This window comes from Pseudomicrostroma glucosiphilum (genome assembly GCF_003144135.1).
Source record: "Pseudomicrostroma glucosiphilum strain MCA 4718 unplaced genomic scaffold BCV69scaffold_10, whole genome shotgun sequence".
Classification (NCBI taxonomy): Eukaryota; Fungi; Basidiomycota; class Exobasidiomycetes; order Microstromatales; family Microstromataceae; genus Microstroma; species Microstroma glucosiphilum.
The window spans coordinates 1-19,741 of record NW_020289922.1 but is presented as its reverse complement, the minus strand read 5'-3'; the positions used below and the strand labels follow the sequence as shown (position 1 = coordinate 19,741).

General features: G+C 55.5%; 12 protein-coding genes across 12 annotated transcripts; 6 read left to right on the top strand and 6 right to left on the bottom strand.

The window, feature by feature from the left end:
* Positions 1–215: 215 nt before the first annotated feature.
* Positions 216–2,246, top strand: BCV69DRAFT_299934 (arsenical-resistance protein; the record flags this gene model as incomplete). The annotated part of the gene is made up of 6 exons (XM_025494394.1): positions 216–320; positions 415–441; positions 531–596; positions 677–799; positions 911–1,061; positions 1,141–2,246. The coding sequence occupies 6 exons, from the start codon at positions 216–218 to the stop codon at positions 2,244–2,246; spliced, it is 1,578 nt and encodes a 525-aa protein (XP_025346780.1).
* Positions 2,247–2,336: 90 nt separating this feature from the next.
* Positions 2,337–3,530, top strand: BCV69DRAFT_26438 (hypothetical protein). The gene has a single exon (XM_025490750.1). The coding sequence runs from the start codon at positions 2,427–2,429 to the stop codon at positions 3,093–3,095; it is 669 nt and encodes a 222-aa protein (XP_025346779.1). The 5' UTR covers positions 2,337–2,426; the 3' UTR covers positions 3,096–3,530.
* On the bottom strand, positions 3,333–4,472 carry BCV69DRAFT_26359 (ribonuclease H-like protein). The gene is made up of 4 exons (XM_025490738.1): positions 3,956–4,472; positions 3,777–3,872; positions 3,539–3,702; positions 3,333–3,471 (listed from the first exon to the last, which is right to left on the bottom strand). The coding sequence occupies exons 1-4, from the start codon at positions 4,181–4,183 to the stop codon at positions 3,435–3,437; spliced, it is 525 nt and encodes a 174-aa protein (XP_025346778.1). The 5' UTR covers positions 4,184–4,472; the 3' UTR covers positions 3,333–3,434.
* A 1,703-nt stretch (positions 4,473–6,175) lies between these two features.
* Positions 6,176–7,014, bottom strand: BCV69DRAFT_299930 (ribonuclease H-like protein; the record flags this gene model as incomplete). The annotated part of the gene is made up of 4 exons (XM_025494393.1): positions 6,176–6,224; positions 6,301–6,464; positions 6,548–6,643; positions 6,715–7,014. The coding sequence occupies 4 exons, from the start codon at positions 7,012–7,014 to the stop codon at positions 6,176–6,178; spliced, it is 609 nt and encodes a 202-aa protein (XP_025346777.1).
* A 509-nt stretch (positions 7,015–7,523) lies between these two features.
* On the bottom strand, positions 7,524–8,283 carry BCV69DRAFT_299929 (ribonuclease H-like protein; the record flags this gene model as incomplete). The annotated part of the gene is made up of 4 exons (XM_025494392.1): positions 7,524–7,566; positions 7,637–7,800; positions 7,886–8,017; positions 8,071–8,283. The coding sequence occupies 4 exons, from the start codon at positions 8,281–8,283 to the stop codon at positions 7,524–7,526; spliced, it is 552 nt and encodes a 183-aa protein (XP_025346776.1).
* Positions 8,284–8,569: 286 nt separating this feature from the next.
* Positions 8,570–10,260, top strand: BCV69DRAFT_299928 (hypothetical protein; the record flags this gene model as incomplete). The annotated part of the gene is made up of 3 exons (XM_025494391.1): positions 8,570–8,718; positions 8,795–9,386; positions 9,457–10,260. The coding sequence occupies 3 exons, from the start codon at positions 8,570–8,572 to the stop codon at positions 10,258–10,260; spliced, it is 1,545 nt and encodes a 514-aa protein (XP_025346775.1).
* Positions 10,261–10,360: 100 nt separating this feature from the next.
* On the bottom strand, positions 10,361–12,033 carry BCV69DRAFT_26708 (hypothetical protein). The gene has a single exon (XM_025490822.1). It carries the CDS (start codon positions 11,882–11,884, stop codon positions 10,460–10,462), a length of 1,425 nt encoding a protein of 474 aa, XP_025346774.1. The 5' UTR covers positions 11,885–12,033; the 3' UTR covers positions 10,361–10,459.
* Positions 12,034–12,208: 175 nt separating this feature from the next.
* Positions 12,209–13,724, top strand: BCV69DRAFT_313369 (alpha/beta-hydrolase; the record flags this gene model as incomplete). Its single annotated transcript, XM_025495025.1, has 5 exons — positions 12,209–12,477; positions 12,567–12,693; positions 12,767–13,239; positions 13,349–13,451; positions 13,542–13,724. The coding sequence occupies 5 exons, from the start codon at positions 12,209–12,211 to the stop codon at positions 13,605–13,607; spliced, it is 1,038 nt and encodes a 345-aa protein (XP_025346773.1). The 3' UTR covers positions 13,608–13,724.
* A 165-nt stretch (positions 13,725–13,889) lies between these two features.
* On the top strand, positions 13,890–15,215 carry BCV69DRAFT_283724 (hypothetical protein). The gene is made up of 2 exons (XM_025492807.1): positions 13,890–14,367; positions 14,457–15,215. Exons 1-2 carry the CDS (start codon positions 14,291–14,293, stop codon positions 15,001–15,003), a joined length of 624 nt encoding a protein of 207 aa, XP_025346772.1. The 5' UTR covers positions 13,890–14,290; the 3' UTR covers positions 15,004–15,215.
* Positions 15,216–15,404: 189 nt separating this feature from the next.
* On the top strand, positions 15,405–16,880 carry BCV69DRAFT_283722 (histone-fold-containing protein). Its single transcript, XM_025492806.1, has 3 exons — positions 15,405–15,579; positions 16,095–16,365; positions 16,467–16,880. The coding sequence occupies exons 1-3, from the start codon at positions 15,448–15,450 to the stop codon at positions 16,514–16,516; spliced, it is 453 nt and encodes a 150-aa protein (XP_025346771.1). The 5' UTR covers positions 15,405–15,447; the 3' UTR covers positions 16,517–16,880.
* A 73-nt stretch (positions 16,881–16,953) lies between these two features.
* On the bottom strand, positions 16,954–18,472 carry BCV69DRAFT_299923 (N-terminal nucleophile aminohydrolase; the record flags this gene model as incomplete). Its single annotated transcript, XM_025494390.1, has 3 exons — positions 16,954–17,426; positions 17,503–17,710; positions 17,786–18,472. The coding sequence occupies 3 exons, from the start codon at positions 18,470–18,472 to the stop codon at positions 16,954–16,956; spliced, it is 1,368 nt and encodes a 455-aa protein (XP_025346770.1).
* Positions 18,473–18,493: 21 nt separating this feature from the next.
* On the bottom strand, positions 18,494–19,682 carry BCV69DRAFT_283721 (hypothetical protein). The gene is made up of 5 exons (XM_025492805.1): positions 19,556–19,682; positions 19,160–19,470; positions 19,052–19,084; positions 18,922–18,961; positions 18,494–18,849 (listed from the first exon to the last, which is right to left on the bottom strand). The coding sequence occupies exons 1-5, from the start codon at positions 19,650–19,652 to the stop codon at positions 18,770–18,772; spliced, it is 561 nt and encodes a 186-aa protein (XP_025346769.1). The 5' UTR covers positions 19,653–19,682; the 3' UTR covers positions 18,494–18,769.
* Positions 19,683–19,741: the final 59 nt, after the last annotated feature.

Here is a 19,741-nt window from a genome sequence, read left to right as displayed (position 1 = left end):
CAACGTCTGGCCAAGGGATCCGCTATATAACCAGGCCACGCCAGAGACACAAGGGAAGGAAATTCCCCTCACACATTCCTGTACAATTCCCTCGTACCGCTACCCCATCCACATTCCCTTCCAGGTGGCTACCAATCGCTCATCTCTCCAGCTCCTTCCTGTACCCCGCCTCGTTGCTCTTGTCCCCAGCTCGGGAAACTTCCTCGCACCCAGCAATGTCGGCAATGGGACAACCACATCCTGCAGACTCACAAGTAGAAAAGGCAAGGGCAAGGGCACTGGAATTGGGTCAGAAGAGGAAGCTCCTCGATCGCGAAATCGTGAGTGGCCAATGGCACAGCACCGGCAGCATCAGGCCTTCGGACGACGGGGGCCAGTCACTCACAATACTCTGTTTTGGCTTCCGCCTGCTAGCAAACACATGCTGACGTCTTAAAGAGAGTGAGTATTGCACAAGAGACAGTGTGATTACTGAGGCTGCTCACTTCCTTGATGCTGACCTATGCGCTTCCGTTACTTTCGCTTCTCAGGAAGGTGTCACTCTCACCTCTCCATTGACCGATGCTCAAGGGTTTCCTCTGAACTCGGTAGACATCGTGAGTAGACATCTCTTGAATTCTCTTGAGCTGCCTAGGTGTCAGCAGCTCACTCTCCAATCTCCTTTGCCCTCTCCCAGCCTTCGATCCGCGCAGCACGGTCCAAGATCATCGCACTGCAGAATGACCGCAAAGACATCGACGCCGAGCTGGCCAGCTTGGTGGACGTAGCACTGGCGAGGGGAGACTCGGGATCATCAGAGGTGAGGAACAGCTAGGCGGCGCGGAGAGGAAAGAGGCAATGCAGTGTACATGGCCTGTACTAGTCCTCGTTGTCTGATCTCATCGTGGGTGATACTTGTGTGCTTCCGCAGATTGATATGCAGCCCCTCCGACTCTCCACGAGCCAAGACCAAGATCAAAAATCCATGCCTCCCTCTGCCACCGAGACTGGCCCTGCTACTCCGCCACTGCCTTCGGTAGAGAGCAAACAGACCGACGGCGACGTGGTGGTAACGCCAAAGGGTGAGTCGCCGCAACCGCTTGTGCGCTCGGACTGCACTCGACCAGGCTGACTCCTGTCTACCATTCCACCCACTCGCAGCTTTGCTGTCCAGCCTCTCCTTCCTCGACCGCTTCCTGCCCGTCTGGATCTTCTTGGCAGTAGTCATCGGCGTCGTCATTGGCTACTTTGCCCCAGGTGTACATGATGCCTTTGCCACGGGCGGCGAAGTGCAAGGCGTTGCCGCACCTCTGGTGGTCGGTCTCATCATCATGATGTGGCCTATCCTCACCAAGGTGCAGTACGAGCGGGGCAGAGAGCTCGTGCAAAGCCGACGAGTCTGGACACAAATCGGCGTCAGCCTGCTCCTCAATTGGATCGCAGGACCTTTCATCATGCTCGGACTCGCATGGGCTACGCTCCCTGATCTACCTACCTACCGAATTGGAATCATCCTCGTTGGCGTTGCACGATGCATTGCCATGGTCAACATCTGGGTCAGCCTCGCAAAGGGAGACTGCGACGTCTGCGCCCTAGTCGTCATCGTTAACTCCATCCTACAAATCGTCCTCTTCAGTCCTTATTCAATCTTCCTCATCAACGTCATTTCTGATGCCGACAACTTAAATCTAGACTACTCTCACACGGCCATTGCCGTCGCACTCTACCTGGGCGTACCTCTCGCGGCGGGAGTGGTGACTCGCTTCTCTGTAATCTTCCTGATGGGCAAGCAAAGATTCCAAAACATCTTCCTGCCCTACTTTGGAGCCCTATCTCTCGTGGCACTCCTCTACGTCGTCATTGTCATCTTTGCCCTCCAGGCCAGGCGAGTCTTGGACAACATCGGCCCCGTCTTCAGATGTTTCGTACCGCTAGTGCTGTACTTTACCATCATGTGGGTGGGCACCTTTGTCCTCTGCTGGAGGCTATCACGGAAATACTCGCGCACATTCGACTACCAAATGACAGTCGTGCAGGCCTTTACTGCCGGAAGCAACAACTTCGAGTTGGCCATTGCAATCGCCGTCTCCGCATATGGAGCTGGAAGCGATCAAGCACTAGCGGCCACCATTGGGCCTTTCGTGGAGATCCCTGTGCTGTTGGCCCTCACCTACGTATCCCTCTGGCTAGGGAAGAAGTGGACGTGGGGAAGCAAGAAAGTAGGCGACGATCTTGAAGGGAGCGTGGCCGCAAAGGAAAAAGCATAGACATTACGCACCGGTGTCCCCTTCATTAGTAGACTCTCTAATCTGTGCTCTCACATCCCTGTATACCTACAAGCGTGCACTGCATAGTATTTAAATATCATTTGCAGTACGATGGACTCTCCACATAAAAGCAAGTACATGATTTGGGCTAGCACCACCGTCCTCTGAGCGAGAGATTAGATGCGGGTGGCGGGCGTTGCGAAGGGTATGAATTGGCGCGACTTACAAGACTCAAGTGCTGCGAAGCCTCGTAGGCTTTACAAGACATCCACGACTTGGAGCAGATCCCACACACCCAATCCAAAAGCCACTGCACTGAGTGCGATCCTCACACGGTTCAGCTTCTCCCACTTGTTGATCAAGGCGAGGGTCTGCTCCTCCCTAGGACCCTTCATGAGCTGCGCTCCTGCATTCTCCTTTTGCGAAGTCTTGAGCGTCTTGGACGTCTTTGCCATTGCAAAGGCGCTCCAGACGTGGATCATCGCCATGGAGCCCGAGGCGATGAGAAGGTTCAAAGGGGAGAAGCGGGTGGAGAAGGCGGCAAAGCCGTACGCTAGCATGGCGCCGAAGGAAATCGGAAGCCACCGCTTGGCCGAGACGGTGTACTGCGCATTCCAGAGATTGAGACGCTCGAGGGTATTCAAAGAGCCCTTTTGGAACGCAGGCTGCACTGCTGTAGAGGCTGAGAAGGTCGAGACTGTAGTTGTAGGCACAGGGAGGACACGAACAGGGCCCCGGAGAGCTGGGAAGTCAGCAGAGCAGGCCACACGCCGCTCCCGCAATGGAACACAGGGCATACCCACCGAGGAGGTAGCCAGAAGAGAGGATCCCCACCGCGCGAGTCGCTAGATCGATGTCAGAATGACTCATTTTCGAAGAGGAAGAGCAGACGATTGTTGGGACAAAAGGTACACAATTGTATGGATGGTTGGGGGCGGAAGAGATACGGCGGAAAGGGCAGGTGCGGGAATCACGGAAAATCATGACGCACCTCCACTGGGTATTTTTGGAATCGGGAAGCGAGGCAGCTCTAATCTAAATCTGGTGACGACGGGGTCTGACGCCGCCAGCGCAGCGACGCGAGATTGTGAGAGACTCAACGCTAATCACTTGGTATGCTTGCTTGTGTGTCGTGTGTGGTGACCGTCAAAAGTAACGGTGGGCTCTGTCTTGCACGTGAAGGCGCAGTCAAATGTAGTAGCCTTTGGTTGCGCCCTTCGCAAGCCTGCAGAAGGTAGAAGAGTGAGCTGAGCAGAGGTCGAAATGTACGCTGTGACCAGGTTCGTACTCACTCGTCGGCTGCATCGTTATCAGGATCGCCCGAATGGCCGCTGACGTGCTTCAAGACGACTTTAGTGTCGCGCTCTCTTCGCACCTCCATGACAGCATCGATGAGGTCCCTGTTCTCGGCGGGCTTTCCCTTGCTTGTGATATAGTTGTTCTTCTCCCATCGGTCCTGCCATGGAATGGGCATCACATCAGTCCAAAACTTGCACCAAAGCCAGTGGGCAGAAGGCTTCTCTTACTCACGCGCCAATCGGTGAGGCAGTTGATGGCGTACTGTGAATCCGTATGAATGATGAGCTGACCAGGGTAAGGAGCTCGTTTGATTGCCTCCAAGACAGCCTGGTGATTAGTGGCGCGAGAGGCAGTAGTCTTGAGTCAGACGTCCTATGATATGCTTCAGATAGGTGGTGCAGCCTACTCACCATCAACTCAGCCCTTTGACTGGTCTGTTTGCCTGAGACAGGACCTGAAGCGTTTCGATGGCGTTTGGCGGAATGCTTAAACCAGACGCCCCAGCCGGCAACAGCGCCATCGTACCCATTCTTCGAGGCAGCCCCGTCGCAATAGACGTTGATCTTCTCACATACACAATTCTCGAAGCGTAGGTTGAGGACGTGCCACTCGGGGCCGTCGTAGCAGGGGCAAGACATCGGAGGGGAAGGGCGTCGGAGGCAGAGGACAGGGTGTGTGTGGTTGGAACGACTGACGCGGCTTTGCCTATGCCGCCGTCAATTTCAAGGGCGACACAAGAACAAAGCGCACACTTCAATGCAGCGGCTCTGCATTGCCACTGGCCTCGGGCTCGGAGAAACGCCGGGCTTTAGCACACCTACCAAGGAGAAAACGACGTCTCCAGAAACCCCTGGTGTAGCCAACGCCAGTCACGAGTGAAAGGGACTGTATTCAAAGGCGGATTACCAAGACAGCAAGTGTTCAGATCGTCAGGGGCCAATTCGAAAGAAGAGGAGCCGGAATCAATGCTCCTGTTTGCGGACCCTGAAGTCTCATACACTTCGCAAATCGAGAGGGGGTGAAGTGCTAGGAGAGGAGGGGCTTTGAATGCCTTTTTCGAGTGGCAATCGACACAATGGCGATGGTGCAGGGTGGTTCGAACCGGAAAAGATGCCGATGTATGCAGAGTCTAGACTAGTAGAGTCTCGTGACTATGGCAACGAGAGATGAGCTCTACAGCGCGAGAGGGATGCTCTCGTCTGACCAGTTCTGAGACTCAGCCGTAGAGACCTCTGGCTCCGGCCCTGGCAATCCTGTGGAACGCAAAGTGTGGGGTCAGACCACATTCCGGACTGAAAAGTGAACGAAATCTGCACTCACTCGTCAGCCCTCGTATTTCCAGGGTCCCCCGAATGAGCTGGGACATGCCTCATTTCGACCTTGGTTGGACGGTGTCTTCGAGCTTCCATGATCTTCCTGAGGATATCCTGGTTGACTACCGCTTTCTTGTTCTCTCTGATGTAGTTACTGGCCTCCCATCCAGTCTGTAGGGGTAGTATTGAGGGGGTCAGGGGTAGTATTGAGGGGGTCAGGGGTAGTATTGAGGGCGTCAGGGAGATTCAAGGACTGCAGAAGTCTGCATTGAGCTCGAGACGCCACCACACTTACGATCCATTTGGTGAGGCAGTCGATAGCGAACTGGGAGTCAGTGTAGATGAGTACGTGGTGACCGGTAGGCGCTCGGCAAATGGCCTCATAGATGGCCTGGTTTGAGACGTGACAATGCAAGGACACGTCATCAGTGTACGTGCTGCGAGGTCACTTCGCTCTAGGTGGACTGACCGTCAACTCGGCCTCTTGAGAGGTGGGCCTCAGCACAACTCTACCGCCAGTGCTCAGATTCTGAAAGGGGGAGGGGAAGTAGAGACCCCAGCCAGCTTGAGCGCCGTACTGGCCATTGTTCGGGCAAGCTCCGTCCGAGTAGATGATGACTTGTGGCAGAGGCAAGTGCTCATAGCGTCGGTTGATGTCCTGCCAGACGTCAAGTACCTCCCTCGCGTAGCCAGTGTGGGCGACGATGTATCCGGAGTGGGCCATCGTATGCAAAAGACGGCTCAGGAGATGGGATGAAGGGTAAGAGATGAGGGATGAGTGGTGGAGTGGAAAGACAAGGGATGAGGAAAGGGGCTATAGCGATCTTGTGATTCTCTCGTCTGCCTCTTATACTCAAGCGCCCGAGGGGCAGGGGGCAAAGGAGCAAAGCGCACAGACGGATGATAGATCTGCCGAGCCTCCTGAATCCCACTCCATACGGAAGCGGATGAGTCTTTTGCCTCGAGGCACCGTTAGCTCAAATCTACCGCCATAGTCACTCATCTTCCGCTTCTGTCAAGCAAGACCTTCCGTGCAGTCCTCGGCCTGTCACGCTTACATCTGAGCTTGTTGACTTAATTGGCCCGCCATTGGATCGGGTACGAGAGACTGAGGCTTGCAAGACCAGCTGGATGAATAGCCACTAACAGATGAATAGGTGCATTCGGGTAAGGGAGCTAGAGGTAGAGCGAGGGGTGATGTTTGTGGGAGCCTGTCAAGGCGCGAATCGTGACAGTGGCATTGGTGGTTTCGGACGAGGTACTGTGCCTCCGAGATCGGGCCCATATGGCAGAACGGCTGGGATGGCAATAGTCATCTCAATACACATGTGACCTAGCACAGTCGCGAGCTGCGTTAGACGCAATCCTATAACATTGGGACAGAATGGGGCTGGGGCGTCAGCCCCCTGTCTCAGGCAGACTCATGCATTACAATGACTCACCGCTCAGCGATCATCACACCAGGTCGCTCGTAAGGCATTGTGACGTGCTGTAATTCAACCTTGCCCCGGTGCAATCTTCGTTCTCGCATGATATCCTGTATGAGGCTCCTATTGTCCACTCGACTGCCATCGACGTTGAAGTAGCCGTGGACCTCCCAATAATCCTAAGAAAGATCGATGGGTAGAGTAGCATAGATAAGCAGCCACACTGGCGAGGGGACGATAGCTTGCCCAAGGTCACACTCACGAACCACACATAAAAGCAGTCGAGCACATGGAATGATTCAGTGTAGATGACCACATGGTGGTCGGGAGGGATCTTGACTAGAGTATGATATATAGCCTGTGATCAGGGAGAAGCAGTGATCCATCAGTCATCATGAACACTTTCCGATGGTGTCACACGGCACTTACCATCAGCTCGGCTCTGTACTTTGTCCGCCGCCCTGTCACCGGGCCACCACCGTTGAGATACCTGAATTCTTGCTCATCGAAGTAGACGCCCCAGCCAGCAGCGACCGTATGCCCATAAGTTCCCGCAGAACAGATGCCAGAGCAGTAGACATCCACCTGTGGCAGATCAAGTCGAGCGTAGCTATTGTCGGTGGCGATCCATTCGGGTCCCACGGTTCTCATACGGTCCGCCAGGGTGACGGCTCTGTAGATGTCAGCGGCGCTGAGATGCATCAGATTCCGGATGGGACGGACGGCCATGGCGATTGTTGTATAGGTGTAAGCAGCAGTCTAGATGTAAGCAGAGGTGTAGGCGTAGGTGCGAATGGATAGAGAGGGGAGCGGTTGGGATCCTCGGGCCTATGAGTGTATGTGCGGGCGCCGTCGAGCAAGAGCTCGGCATGCAGGTCACACGCACCCTTCGGCTCGCTCACCGTTGCTAGAGGTCTCCGCTTGGGTGTTGGAAGTTGCAGACGATGCCGCGGACGCGGGTACAAGCTCGGCCGCGTACGCACTCGCTCTTGTGAAGCATTCCCAGCAGTTGTCGTGTGAATAGAATTGAGATAGAAAGCTACGGATATAGTAGAGAACAGGTATCAGGACACACCGCGGCGTGAGAGCAGATACAGGGTATACTTCAACGAGAGAAGGTGAGCTGCTGAGCACCGCGCCCTCTTTAGCGGATGTGTGTGTCACAAGCCAGTAGACAGAGATCCTTCAGACTGCGCCAAGAGACAGTACTGCTCAGGCCCAGTCTGATATACCCAGGCTCAATAGTATTGCTCATACTCGCGAGCGGCCATGCAGGCAAGTCTTGCAAGATCGAAGAAAGCAAGAGTGTCAGGAGCAAAGTCGCCAGGTGACTCGTCCCCTGCGTGCTCACCTGTCGGCTTGGTCGTTGCCATAGCTTCCCGAATGTCCCGGTACGTATTGGAGACGAACTTTGCCATCATGTGCCTCTCGTACTTCCATTACATCGCGTATGAGATCTTCATTGACAACAGATAGCCCTTTGGCGTTAGTGAAGTTGTTCAACTGCCACCGATTCTGCGCGAAGGACCAAGTTGGGAAGGTGAGCCGGCCAAGTGAGCACGTACATGGCTCCATAAGTGTCATAGCCGCTGGTACCTACCACCCAATCTGTGAGGCAGTTGATGGTGTACCTGGAGTCTGTGAATATCACCAGAGGGGATCTGATGGGGCTGATCTTATGGCGAAGAGCAGAACCTTCGTAGAGGACCCAAGGAAGAGACGTGATGCTGGCCTAGGTTAGTAGGTTTGGGAGAGACTGTTCCCAGACTGAGGACACAGACTCACCGTCAGCTCCGCCCTCTGATTCGTTTGCGGTCCTTCTACCGGACCATAACAGTTCGAGTCCCGATGACAGATCCTCTGAAACCAGACACCATACCCAGCAGAAGCCCCGGTCTTGCCATTTCGCAATGCGGCTCCATCACAATAGATGACAACGGTCTCTCGGCCTTCGCCGGGGTAGCCGCGCTCGAGGTTGAGCTGATGCCAATCGAACATATCTCCGCGTGCACAGAAGAGGAGGCTGGGGCATATGACAAGAAGGGTAGGAAGCAAAGAGTAGGAAGTATTTGACGCAGCGCAGGGCTCACCCCGGGCCCCGGAAGAGGCGACATGGTCCATCACTCCTTGACCCACAGAACAAGAGAACAAGGCAATCGCCAATTCTGGACTCCGCCCCCCGCACGGCCCTGTTCAGACCTCGCATACCGCGTTTTGCGGGAAGAGAGGGAGGTCAGGAAGAACCTCTTAGACACTCTACTCGTCAACCCTTGCCAGCCTCACCATGGACCTCTCGAAGACAGACGAGCTTCGCAGACGCCTACAGTGGACTCGTGATGCAGGAAAGTCGAGGCTGACCAGGTCGCTCATCAGCGCAGAGCGAAGCCTGTACACGAGCACGCAGCCAACCGGCCGTGGATACTGCGAGTTCTAGTGAGTTCGGCGGCGTCTCAACCTTGGCAGCCGCAATTCGATCTGATCGCCTTCGCAACAATCTCTCATCAACCAGTATGGTACATAGCGTCCTCATCAAGGTCGATGCAGCAGGTGGAAGCGGCGATGTCGCTCGCTTCATCCGTCAGGCGTGGAGATCTCTGTACACTCGCATCCCCACGCTCTCTGTACTTGCGGAGCTCTCGGACGAAGGTGTCCCTGTATTCGTCTACCAGAAGGACTTTGAACAGTCTCAAGAGGAGCAGTGGGCCAACGCTACGTTCAAGGTACATACAGCCGAAGTGCAGAGCATCTCGCCGGAATGCCTCTTGCAAGAAGCCACGGCGCAAGTCTGCCAGTCAGCCTGCCCATTCAATGATCAAGGTCACGCTTTCCTCGATGCGACCATACTAGAGAGCGACGTTACAAAAGATCCAACCTCGACAGTCACTGTCGCTCTGACGCTTCGTACGTCTCACCTCTGCTTCGACGGAACGGGCGTGTGGCATGTGATGCATGCGCTACTGGGAGCTATGGCGTCCGGTGCAGCAAGCAGGCGGAGCAAAGAAACACCGGAGCCATCCTTCCTGACTTATCTCAACTCTGATATCATCGAAGCAGATCACTCTGAGTTGGCGCAGCAGCAGATCGAAGCAATGAACTTTCCTGTGAGCCGCGCAGCACGTCTCGTCTTCTTCCCGTCCTTTGAAACTGACTGACCAAGGCGATCTCCCTCAGAATGGACACCTCTTTGGCCCCGCCTCGATGGAGGATGCGGAGATGAGTCCTTCCATGGGCATGTCAAAGCAGCGACTGTCAACGGAAGCAACTGCCAGCGCTTTGCTACGGTGTAGGCAGCTCGGCGTGACCGTCTCCCAACTCCTGCAAGCTTGCTTCCTTGTTGCCATGCTGGAGGTATATCCAGCAGTGGAGACTAGCCAGATCTACTACGACTTTCCCATCAACCTTCGCGATCTCATTCCGCTACCAAAATCCTTCTATGGCAATGCCATTGATGTAACCTTCAACGTCCTGCCCTGCAAGCCGCTCACCGACAATGTTCGCAAAGGCAGGCTTTCCACGTCAGAGGATGCCATCGCAGTCCATCGCTTGGCGCAAGCGCTCACTTCCATTGTGATAGCACACAGAGGCAACGCCGTGGTAGAGACATTCTCCTTGATGACAGCATTCGAGGCGCTCATGAAGCAAGCAACTACATCCCAGGAGGATAAGGCGCCATCTAGTGTGCGTGCACCCCCCATAGTCTGTACTGCTGATGGCCTCTTAGACCGCCACATCGCAACATTGTATCGCGGTGACAGCCTCGACGTCCAAGTGTTAGACGCGGACGTGATGCTGCGACGCACTCTTTCCCTGATCAGCGGACGTACCTATTCATTCGACGGTCGTCTGACGTTTCTTCTGACATTCACGCCGGGCATATGGCCTCAAACGAAGGTGGACAAGATCCTGGCTACCTCAATTCGGAATCTCGATTTCATCCTGGCCTCGGACATAGGTGACGTGGTCCAAACAAGCTAGAGAATCGAAGTGAGGCAAGAGCCTCGATCGTACTTCGGAGAGGGTACGGCTGCGCTTCGACGCTGACGAAATTCGGCTCGTCTATCGCCAGCGCGGCTGGTGACATGTAGGTTCTCTCTGAGCTTGAGAGTAGGCGATGCGTCCATCTGCCTCTCCGGTCGTCAGCCGCCGGTGGCAGCTATGCCAACGTCTCGAATTTCTACGGTTGGGCAAGATCACCCAAGGTAGGGCTTTGGAGCTCTTTCAAGCTCAGAATTCGTCTGATCACTCGCTCCAAAGATTCAGCAAAGGCCGCCAACTCGGGTTCGAGAACGCCCTCGCTAGACCCGATGCATAGGCAGATGTCGTCTCCTCGGCCACAAGCGTCAACAGTCAGGGGTGTGGAGGCGATCGATGGCCTCTGCGCCCAAGTCACTCTGCTGACCCAGTCTGGTGCATAAATTTTGCCTAGATTGGATAGCTCAAAAGTGGCCCCAAATGGTGTGCTATCATGCGCCTTTGTCAGAAGGTAGTCTTCCCACTGCGTAGGTCTCTCGGGCGTGCTCTGCCAGTCGTCCGAATTAGGAAGGAATGCTAAGGCACCGATTGCATATCTAGCTCGAGTGCGCTCAGCTGATGAGACGATGCTCGCCCCATACTCTTTAGCGATTCCCCAGAATGACGTTTCTGCTTTAATACTACCACGCCACTCGAAGAGAGCCACGAAGTTGCCGGTGCAAGGTGTGCATGTTGCCGGGCTGCGTTCGCTGATGGGCGTCGCTGAATCGAGATACATGGGTAAGGTCGACGAGCCTGCTAGCGCAAAGCATGTGGCGAGACAGGCCGAGTGCAAGACACTGTTGATGGTCGTCACGCCGTGAGAAGCGGCGAGTCGTCGAAGGGTAGGTGAAGCTCCAGGGAGATGTATGACTTCTGTGCGCTTGTGTGCACCGTGAGGTGATGCCAAAACTGCTCGATCGCACAGCCACGGACGCTTCGGTGTGAGATAGTGCCGGAGAAGAGCAGGCAGTCGTGGCAGAACCAGGCCGAAGAAGGCTTTCGGCAGGATGTACGACCACGAGGGTGCCATTGCTATTACATCCTCGGACCGCGGGGGCAATCCGAGCAGTCTTCCCTCTTCCGGGAGAGCTTCAGCGCTGAGGAGTAATTGGAAGAGATTTGCCGCTCCTCGTCCGTCCACCATGGAGTGATGAGCAGTCATGACCACAAAGTAAGCTCCCGGGGCCTCGTCCTCAACGATGTCGACCTTCCACAGAGGCCCCTTTTGCACATCGAAGCTTTGAGGCCGATTGAAGCGATCTGAGAAGAGCCTCGAAGCGCTTGTAGCACTCTCAGAAGCTGAAAAGCTACAGACTTCTTCAGCCAAGACTTCCCTCTGTACAAATGCAGGGCTCCGCGTTCGAGCGTCAGCTACGCAGCAAGAGAGCAGAGGGTACGCCTGGAGGAGCAAATGAACGCGGTTTGACAGACGCTCCCTGATCACCGTCTTGCTGCGGAGCGAATCCTCAGACTCTGCGATGAAGACGAGTATAGGCGGAGCGCCTACATTGTCACGCGTGAGGGACCAGCGCTCATGGAAACCTGCCGGGTGGGAAGCGGTGCTTGTCAGGACATGGCTGAGCATTGCGCAGCTGCTCCGACGTAGTACGAACCGAGATGTCGCTGAGACCTTCCTTCGTCAGCCATGGTAGGGCAGAGATGTTCGACGTCGGTCAGTCATTAAAGTCGTAGCCTCTGAACCTTGAGTCTGTTGGAAATACGTGAAGAGTGAATCACCATCGGAAGGAGCAAGGGGAGCCGATGCATCGGAAAGAGAGGCGGAAGCGGCAATGGCGGCAGTGGAGGGCCACGCTGAGCAGCGACAAGCCATCACTTGATTGCACCCACACCATTCAATCCGTATCTTCATTCCTTCCTTTTCTTCCCCCCTTCTCACCTCCATCACATCATGACTATAGGATCGCAAATTGACTCGACCATCGCTCAGATCTCGCGCGTCTTCAGCAGCCATGCGCCCAATGGCGTACAAGGGCCGTACACTGGTCTTGCCGGAGCGGTAGCGCTGGTTGCCGCCAGTGGCTACCTCTTCCTTCCCAAGCTGGATCGCTCGACCGTGGCCGCAGTCAAAGAAGCACCAGAGCTAGACAAGGAGGGCGCCTACCCAGCGGACGTCTACCCGGGTGGGAAATTCCTAAAGACGCCGCTAGGCAAGATCAGGTGAATGCTTGCCAAGGCCTCACTCGAAGCTAGCGAGCGCATTGGCTGGGTGCAGCAGCTGACATGACCTTTGGCATGGCTCCCATCAGATACTACGAATTCGGTCCAGAAGATGGCGAGAAAGTCTTTCTCGTCCACGGGATCACTACACCAAGCACAGTCTGGAAGAACGTCGCTCCCAGGCTCGCAGAAGCAGGCTATCGGGTCCTATCCTTTGTGAGTGCATCGATGCGTTTCGCTGCTCGATCTGCGTCTCGCTGATCCCCATTTTTCTCCTTGGCGCAACCAGGACCTCTACGGCCGTGGATATTCGGACTCGCCCCAAGTGCCCCACAGGGTGGATCTGTTCCTGAGCCAGCTGTCCTACCTAGTCGCTGCGCTGCCTGGGTGGAACTCCTTCAATCTCGTGGGAATGTCGCTGGGAGGTGCCATTGTCGCAAACTTTGCACACTACTTCCCCGACCGTGTCAAGAAGGTGGTGTTGATCTGTCCTGCTGGAGCTACACCTCGCGAAGCCATTGGACAGGCTGGTAGGCTCTATGCAAGCAACTACGTATCTGTGGGCGTGATGCAGACATTGACCAAGAACATCGGGCTGGGTCTGCCGCTGCCTGCCAACAACCCTATCGTGGCTTGGCAGCTGACTCGCCATCCCGGCTTCCCTCACAGCTACTTCAGCTCTTTCCGGGAAGGCCCCATCTTCGACCAGGCAGCTATCATGAAGTCTGTCATTCGATCGTTTGGAGGGCGCCTGTCTGCTATGTGAGTAGACGAGGAAAGGGAAGAGAGAGATGCGTACAATGGGACTGCTTCTGAACAAGCGACTCGTTCCTTTTCCCTACCGTTTACTAATAATGCTCCATTACTTCAGCTGGGGTGATTACGACAGTATCGTCCCGATGTCGTCGATCGACCACTTGGGTCCAGAGGGCGATGAGCTGCGCAAGAGATTGACAGTGGTTCCTGGAGGAGAGGTGAGTCATTCTAAAAACAGGACCGGAACGTTGCGCGTCTTGAACAGTGCAAGCTCACCTATTCGTCTTCTTGCGTCCGGGTAACATCAGCACTTCATTGTCGTGACTCATCCGGAGGCAGTTACTAAGGCTCTCTTGCACGACCTCGCAGCATAGGGAAGCTTGTGTAAGGCTGTATGTCTCTAGTGGTATGAGAACGGTATTGTGAGCTTGGCCGCCGGCTGAGCGGGTCGGACCATCAGACTCGATTGTCATTGAAGTCTTTGTAGCGGGTGCTCGTACGTGTGTGTGTGTGTGTGTGTGTGTGTGTGTGTGTGTGCGTGTGCGGCATCGGCAATTTCCCCTGCACCTTTCAATCAGACCCTGCTTGCTTCCTCTGGTTGCCCGTTTCCCCGCACCCCGCTGCATTGGATCTCGCCGCGGTGCCTGCATCAGAGCAGTACGGCCTCTTTCCTTTAGCAGACGCCCCGATCAATCGCAAACGCCGGGGCGTCAACACACTGCCGCTTCGCCCAGACCCCAGCGAGAATAGAAGCAGCAAGGCCATTCCTCCAAGTTTTTCCCCACCTCTATGTGACAGCCCGTGAATGCCAACTACCCTCTCTCTGTCTCTTACTCCTTCCTCTGTCTCTACCAGCTCGCGGCAGTACTCTTGCCTGTTCTTCTGACGCCAGTGGCTCATCTTGCACGATATCTGCGTCCACTAGCCACGTTGGCTGCTAGACCATCGAAGTCCTCCTCTCCCCAGCTGGTACCGTTAGAGAAAGGCTCCTCACGTTTCCACCAGCCTTGCGCTTTCCCAAGGCAGCTTTGAGCGAATTACGTGGCCCTGTACATCAATGCCTGCACTCCAGCGAAGAGCGGGTGCGCTGTCGGGGGTTACCCAATCTGCTTCGGATGGCGTGCAAGCAGGGTAGTGAGTGTAGAGGAGGGATTGCTAATTCTGGCCCGCCATTCAGTCATGAGACCACTGACTGACTCTCTCTGGACCTCGCTTCCTCACAGCGACTCTGTCAAGGCGCTCTCCTTGAGCAGAGGGCAGATTGCAGCCGTGGTGGTGGCCATCGTTCTGGTCCTCGGTCTGACCATCTTGGCGCTGTGGTACCTCTGCATCCGTCAGACAAGGAAGAGGAAGCTACGAAGGAGTAAAGGAGCTCAATTCGGCAGCGAAGGGCCCTCGATGAGAATGGAAGAGACGAGTGGTGCACGTGGTTCTTCTCAGCAACGATCAAGGCCGGCGGCAAAGGCTGACTTTGTGCCGTACGATTTCACCAAGGTGGGCAGGGGATCGGGCAGAGCTAGTGGCTACGGGGACTACAGTCAAGTGCAGGGAAGCAGTGGCGGAAGAGGAGGCGACAGGGGGCAAAGGATCTATGAAGAGCAAGGCGACGACGCGAGCCTTATGAGCGAGAGCACCTTGATGGGTGATGGCCCCACTGTGCCTCTGGTAGCTGCAGCCGGGGCCGACGTCGACAGCAACGATTGGACGAGGGGCCATCGGCAATCTGTGAGATTCTCAAGGCAACATTATCCTTCTCAAGGCAGGTCTTGACGACGTCAAGCTACTTTCGGCACTGTACTCCAGCGTCAAAAGCGGGACAGAGACAAAAGTCGAACTGCGATCCGTGTTTGTTGTACCTCTCTCTTGGCCTGCTTTCCCCTGTCACTCGGCTCCGTAACTTTCGTGATCATGTATCATAGTCCTATCGCACACTCTATCAGCCTTGGCTTGCCCTGCCGTGGTGTCCGAATGTGAGAGATGGCCTCCGCCCGACCTCTTTACGGAAAAGGGACACTTGCCACTGATCCCATCAGTCACGGGCGCGCCTCGATGCTCCACGCCTCGCCTGCTTCCCACTCCGCCCTTCTTTCCTTTCCTGTTCTCCGTTCCTCGCCTTTGCCCCACCCTTGTCTGCCTCTCCTCCAATAACACTACCACCAACGACAACATCCTTGCTACACCTCCTCCCCTCTTTGTCAACACCACCTCATAGTCATGTCTTCCAAGAAGTCTACCGGATCCAAGGTCATGGGCGCCGTGTCCAACGCCATCAGCGGCGGTGGAGCAGCCGCCGACAAGAAGAGCAAGAGCAAGGCCGTGACTCAGAGCAGCAGAGCCGGTTTGCAGGTGAGTTGACTCGCTCCATGGTCCGTCTGGCGCAACGCAGACATCTACAGACTAGCGATGCCGATGGATGCGCATGGATGCCCATGGCCATGGGCAGAAGGTGCTGGCCATGAGAAATCCTGGCCGGCTCAATGGCCAAGTGGATGCAATGAGAGCCAATCCGCGCCGCTTGGACTGCAGTACAGCTCTGGACAGGATTCAGAAGGGACAGAGCGGGCCCATGAACGATGCTCGCCATCTCAGCCGCTTCTGCCTAGATACCCGGCAATGCCTTTCGCGCATCCACAGCCGGAGGTCCTCGCGTTGCCACGACCCGAGCTTTGGTACAAGTCGTGCTGGTACCATTGGCTGGCGTGATCTCATGTCAGCTGGTCTTCTTCTGAGCCCGTCCTCCGCGCTTGCTGGTCTTCTTCTTCTTAGAGTTCGCCAGCACACGCCCTCATTGCCACGGTTGAACGCGATCCGAATGCTGATATGTCAATTCCTTGCTTCATGTGATCGTGCTTCCCCCAAAGTTCCCCGTCGGACGTGTTCACCGACACCTCAAGCGACGAACCCAGAACAACATCCGCATCGGAGCCAAGGCATCAGTCTACACTTGCGCCATTCTGGAATACCTCACCGCCGAGCTTCTCGAACTGGCCGGCAATGCATCCAAGGACTTGAGGGTCAAGAGGATCACGCCCAGGCATCTGCAGCTGGCTATCCGAGGTGACGAGGAGCTGGACTCGCTGGTTAGGGCCGTCATTGCTGGAGGTGGTGTTCTACCGCACATCAACAAGGCTCGTGAGTACGAGACGCGTCCACTGACCGCGGTAACGCGTGACTTCGAGCCAATGCTGATCACCTACTCCTATCCCATTGTTTCGTCTGCGACCCTGCCTCAGTCATCAAGCCCAAGAAGGCCAAGGGAGACCCAACCCCTTCCGCTGCCTAGACAGGGACTGTTTTTGTCTCGCGATAGCTTGAAGCAAGTCGCCTCTCGTCCCCGTCCTAATGAGCTCTTCCTAGCGTGTCAATCTAGACCGCCCTTCGCCCTGACTACCCCGAGACGATCCTCGGCATCGATCGCAACGATGGAAGTCTTGTTGTACAGTACCCCATCTCCGACCCCCACCTTACCATAGCGGACGACGATCCGCCTAATGGCTTCGATTTGTCCTCTCTACTGTCGTTCTTTCCCTCTCGAATCGTATCTCTTATCCCCATGCCTCTGACCACGTCTGAGAAACGACCGGCACTGCCCTCTGATGCACAAGGGGACGAACAAGTACAGCGTTTAGTAAAGATTAATTGAAAGCTTGGGTATAGTCGGGTCGTCTTCCTTGCCCCTGGTCGTCATCGTCCGCCGTCCTTGCGTCTGTGCACCACCGTTCAGGCATTGCCCGCGGTAGCGGCCCCCGCATTGCTGCTGACACCGCCTGCTACACCAAGGCCGACGTGGCTGTTTGGTGGAAAGCCCTTGTGTAAGGCAAAAGCAGGCGAACGCTGCGTACTACCTTCCCTACGCCGATTCCTCTGTCGCGCCTTCTCCAGAAAGGACTCCTCGCCGGTCTCCTCCTCGTCTGCCTCGCCAGTGCCTGGCACACGGTTGCGCGCAGTTCGACTGACGTCTTCGACGTGGATGCGTTGCAGAGGAGAGGTGAAATGGGACGCTTTGGCTTGGTGACTTTGATATTGGAAGGAGTTGTCCAGCTCATCAGTCTTCGAGGCATTTGCTGCTCTTGGCGCCCTTGTAGGATGGGGCCGGTCGATGGGGGAGTATTCGTCTAGGATGGGAATCTGAAGGACGTTCATCTTCGGTGTGATGATGATCATGGTGTTGGTAGGCACCTCCATCCAATCGGCTGTGTGGCAGCAATGCAAAAGATGGTCAGGGGCTTGTCTTGCGGCAACCTTTGAATACCATGTTGCGCCGCTCACCTTTTTGGAACGTGAGAGGCTCACTGGCCACCACTACAATGTTCTGTCGCCTGTCCTCCTTTCGCATGCGGAACATGCCCTTCTCTCTCTCGTAGAAACTTGTACCTGAAGAAAAGTACAAAGAGGCTGCTTCATCATGGAGGGAAGACACGTAGCGAGTGCACAAGATGGACAGACCATCTGTGACGCAGAAATTCATCAGTGATGGCTGTCAAGGGAGTTCGCATTGTCAGCTAGGTGTCTTGCACGAGTTTCTCCTGAGGTACAGATCTATTCCACTCACTTCCTGCACACCCTTGCTCTTCGCCCAAGCATTGAGATCTGCAATCGTCGTCTCCATGGCAATCTTGAGCTCCTTCCAGCCAAAAGCCTCCTCCCTGTGAGGCCTGTCGAGATGACTGAGGAAGAGCGCAAAGGCCCACTCGCTGTCAGTCTGCCCTTGTGGAAAGTCCAGCAGCTCATCGTTCAGGGAGGACAGCAGAGTCCTCTTTAGCTTTGAGAAGGAAGAGATCTGTCCATTGTGCATCCACATCAGACGGCCGAATCTCCAAGGATGGCAATTGGTCTCCGATAAAGCGCCAGCGGTAGAGGCCCTAACATGAGCAAATACCAGGGGCGATCGGATCTTCTCGCATAGCCGTCGTAGGTTCTGATTGTTCCAGGCCGGCGTGACAGAAGTAAAGATACAAGGCGCCTCGGGGTTGGCGTCCTTGGCGTCTTTTGATGGTGCTGCAAGGGCGACACCTTCTACGCCTTCGGTATCAGCGGTGCGGGGTGCAGATGACTCCGCGGCTTCACATTCGGTAGCATCGTACCATCCAAGACCGAACCCATCGCCATTGACAGATCGGGTAGCGTCCAGGCGAAGACGAGCATCGAAGGCCTGATTGATGATGGAGTGGGCTGGCTTCGTGACCAAATTGGACAGCTGGATCGGCTCCACGCCCTTGAATACCAAGAGACGACACATGAGCAGGCAAGCCGCTGAGCCAGAGAGCCGAACGATGTAGGATTAGCTAAAATGCCAAGGTGGAACGTAGAGCAAGAGGCAGACGATAGGGAAGCAGAGAACAAATTGCGAAGCTGCAACAATAATGACGCCAGCCGTGGCGGAAAGGGCGGCAGCCTGCAGCTCAGCCGTCAACCAGCGTTCCGCAAAGCAACACCCGCCGACGGCCCATAAATGTCTGCGTGATGGTCTGGCCAGGCGGCGCAGATTCAGCACTCGTCTCATAGACAACCCGTGATATTCGCACAGAGGAAGTACTCAGACCACGTCTTTCAAGTCCTGAATGAACGATGTGATGCACAGAACGGCCAGCTCGTGATCCAGCTCCTGTGTCATGCCTGAAGTTCATGCGAGCGAGATGAGGGGTCAGATGCAGTAGCGACTCATCTCAAAGTCTACGATTTACTCACCAGAGATCGTGACCGCCCCGATGGGCCCTACGTCTACGCCCTGCTCGCATCGAACATGCAGTGAAGGCAAGCAGAACAATATCAGACTATGGCCTGAGGCTCGCTTCGCTCCACTCCACTCAGCACTTACCTCGATGTAGATTGGGAATGCGCCGCCGTGAGCCTGTCAATCGTCATAAGGAAGTCAGTATAGCGCCAAACGCTGCCCCAGGCTGTGCACAAGACTGCTCGTACATACCGCAAAGTCCGGCCCGAGCAACGGGTCATCAGCTGGTCGGCCTTTGGCCAATCTTTGTTGCCCACGCAGCCACGAGGAGACACCGAACCTCTTCACTGTATTGCTTTTCCTGTGGAGCCACTCCATATTATCGGGTGTCACGCCCTGGCCGACACAAGTCTGGTATAATGTCAGACCGCTGAAGAGAGTGATCGCAAGAGCCATGCCTGCCGTCCCATTCTGATGATAGCGTTCATTCTTCCGGAAGGTGTCCCTTATGCGGCAGCCTAGGGCAAAGGCATTCCCGGTACTGAATGCAGGGAAGCGAAGGACTAAGGAGACGGAGAGCGGTCGACCGCGTTCAGCTTGGGAGTAGGTCTCGCTCTGCTATCAGCTTTCATTAGCGACGGTCCTCACCCTGACATTCTGAAGTGAGAATCTTGGACAGTGCCGGGGCGGCAAGAAGCTCCCCGCTCTGATCGTCTCGATAGCGATTGAAGCTTTGGGAGGTCATGGTGCGGGAGTGGGCCGGAAGGAATGGGGCTGGAAGAAGCGAGTCGGAAGAGGCGGCGTTCCGCGCTTTGTCCTCCACATGAGGGCGAT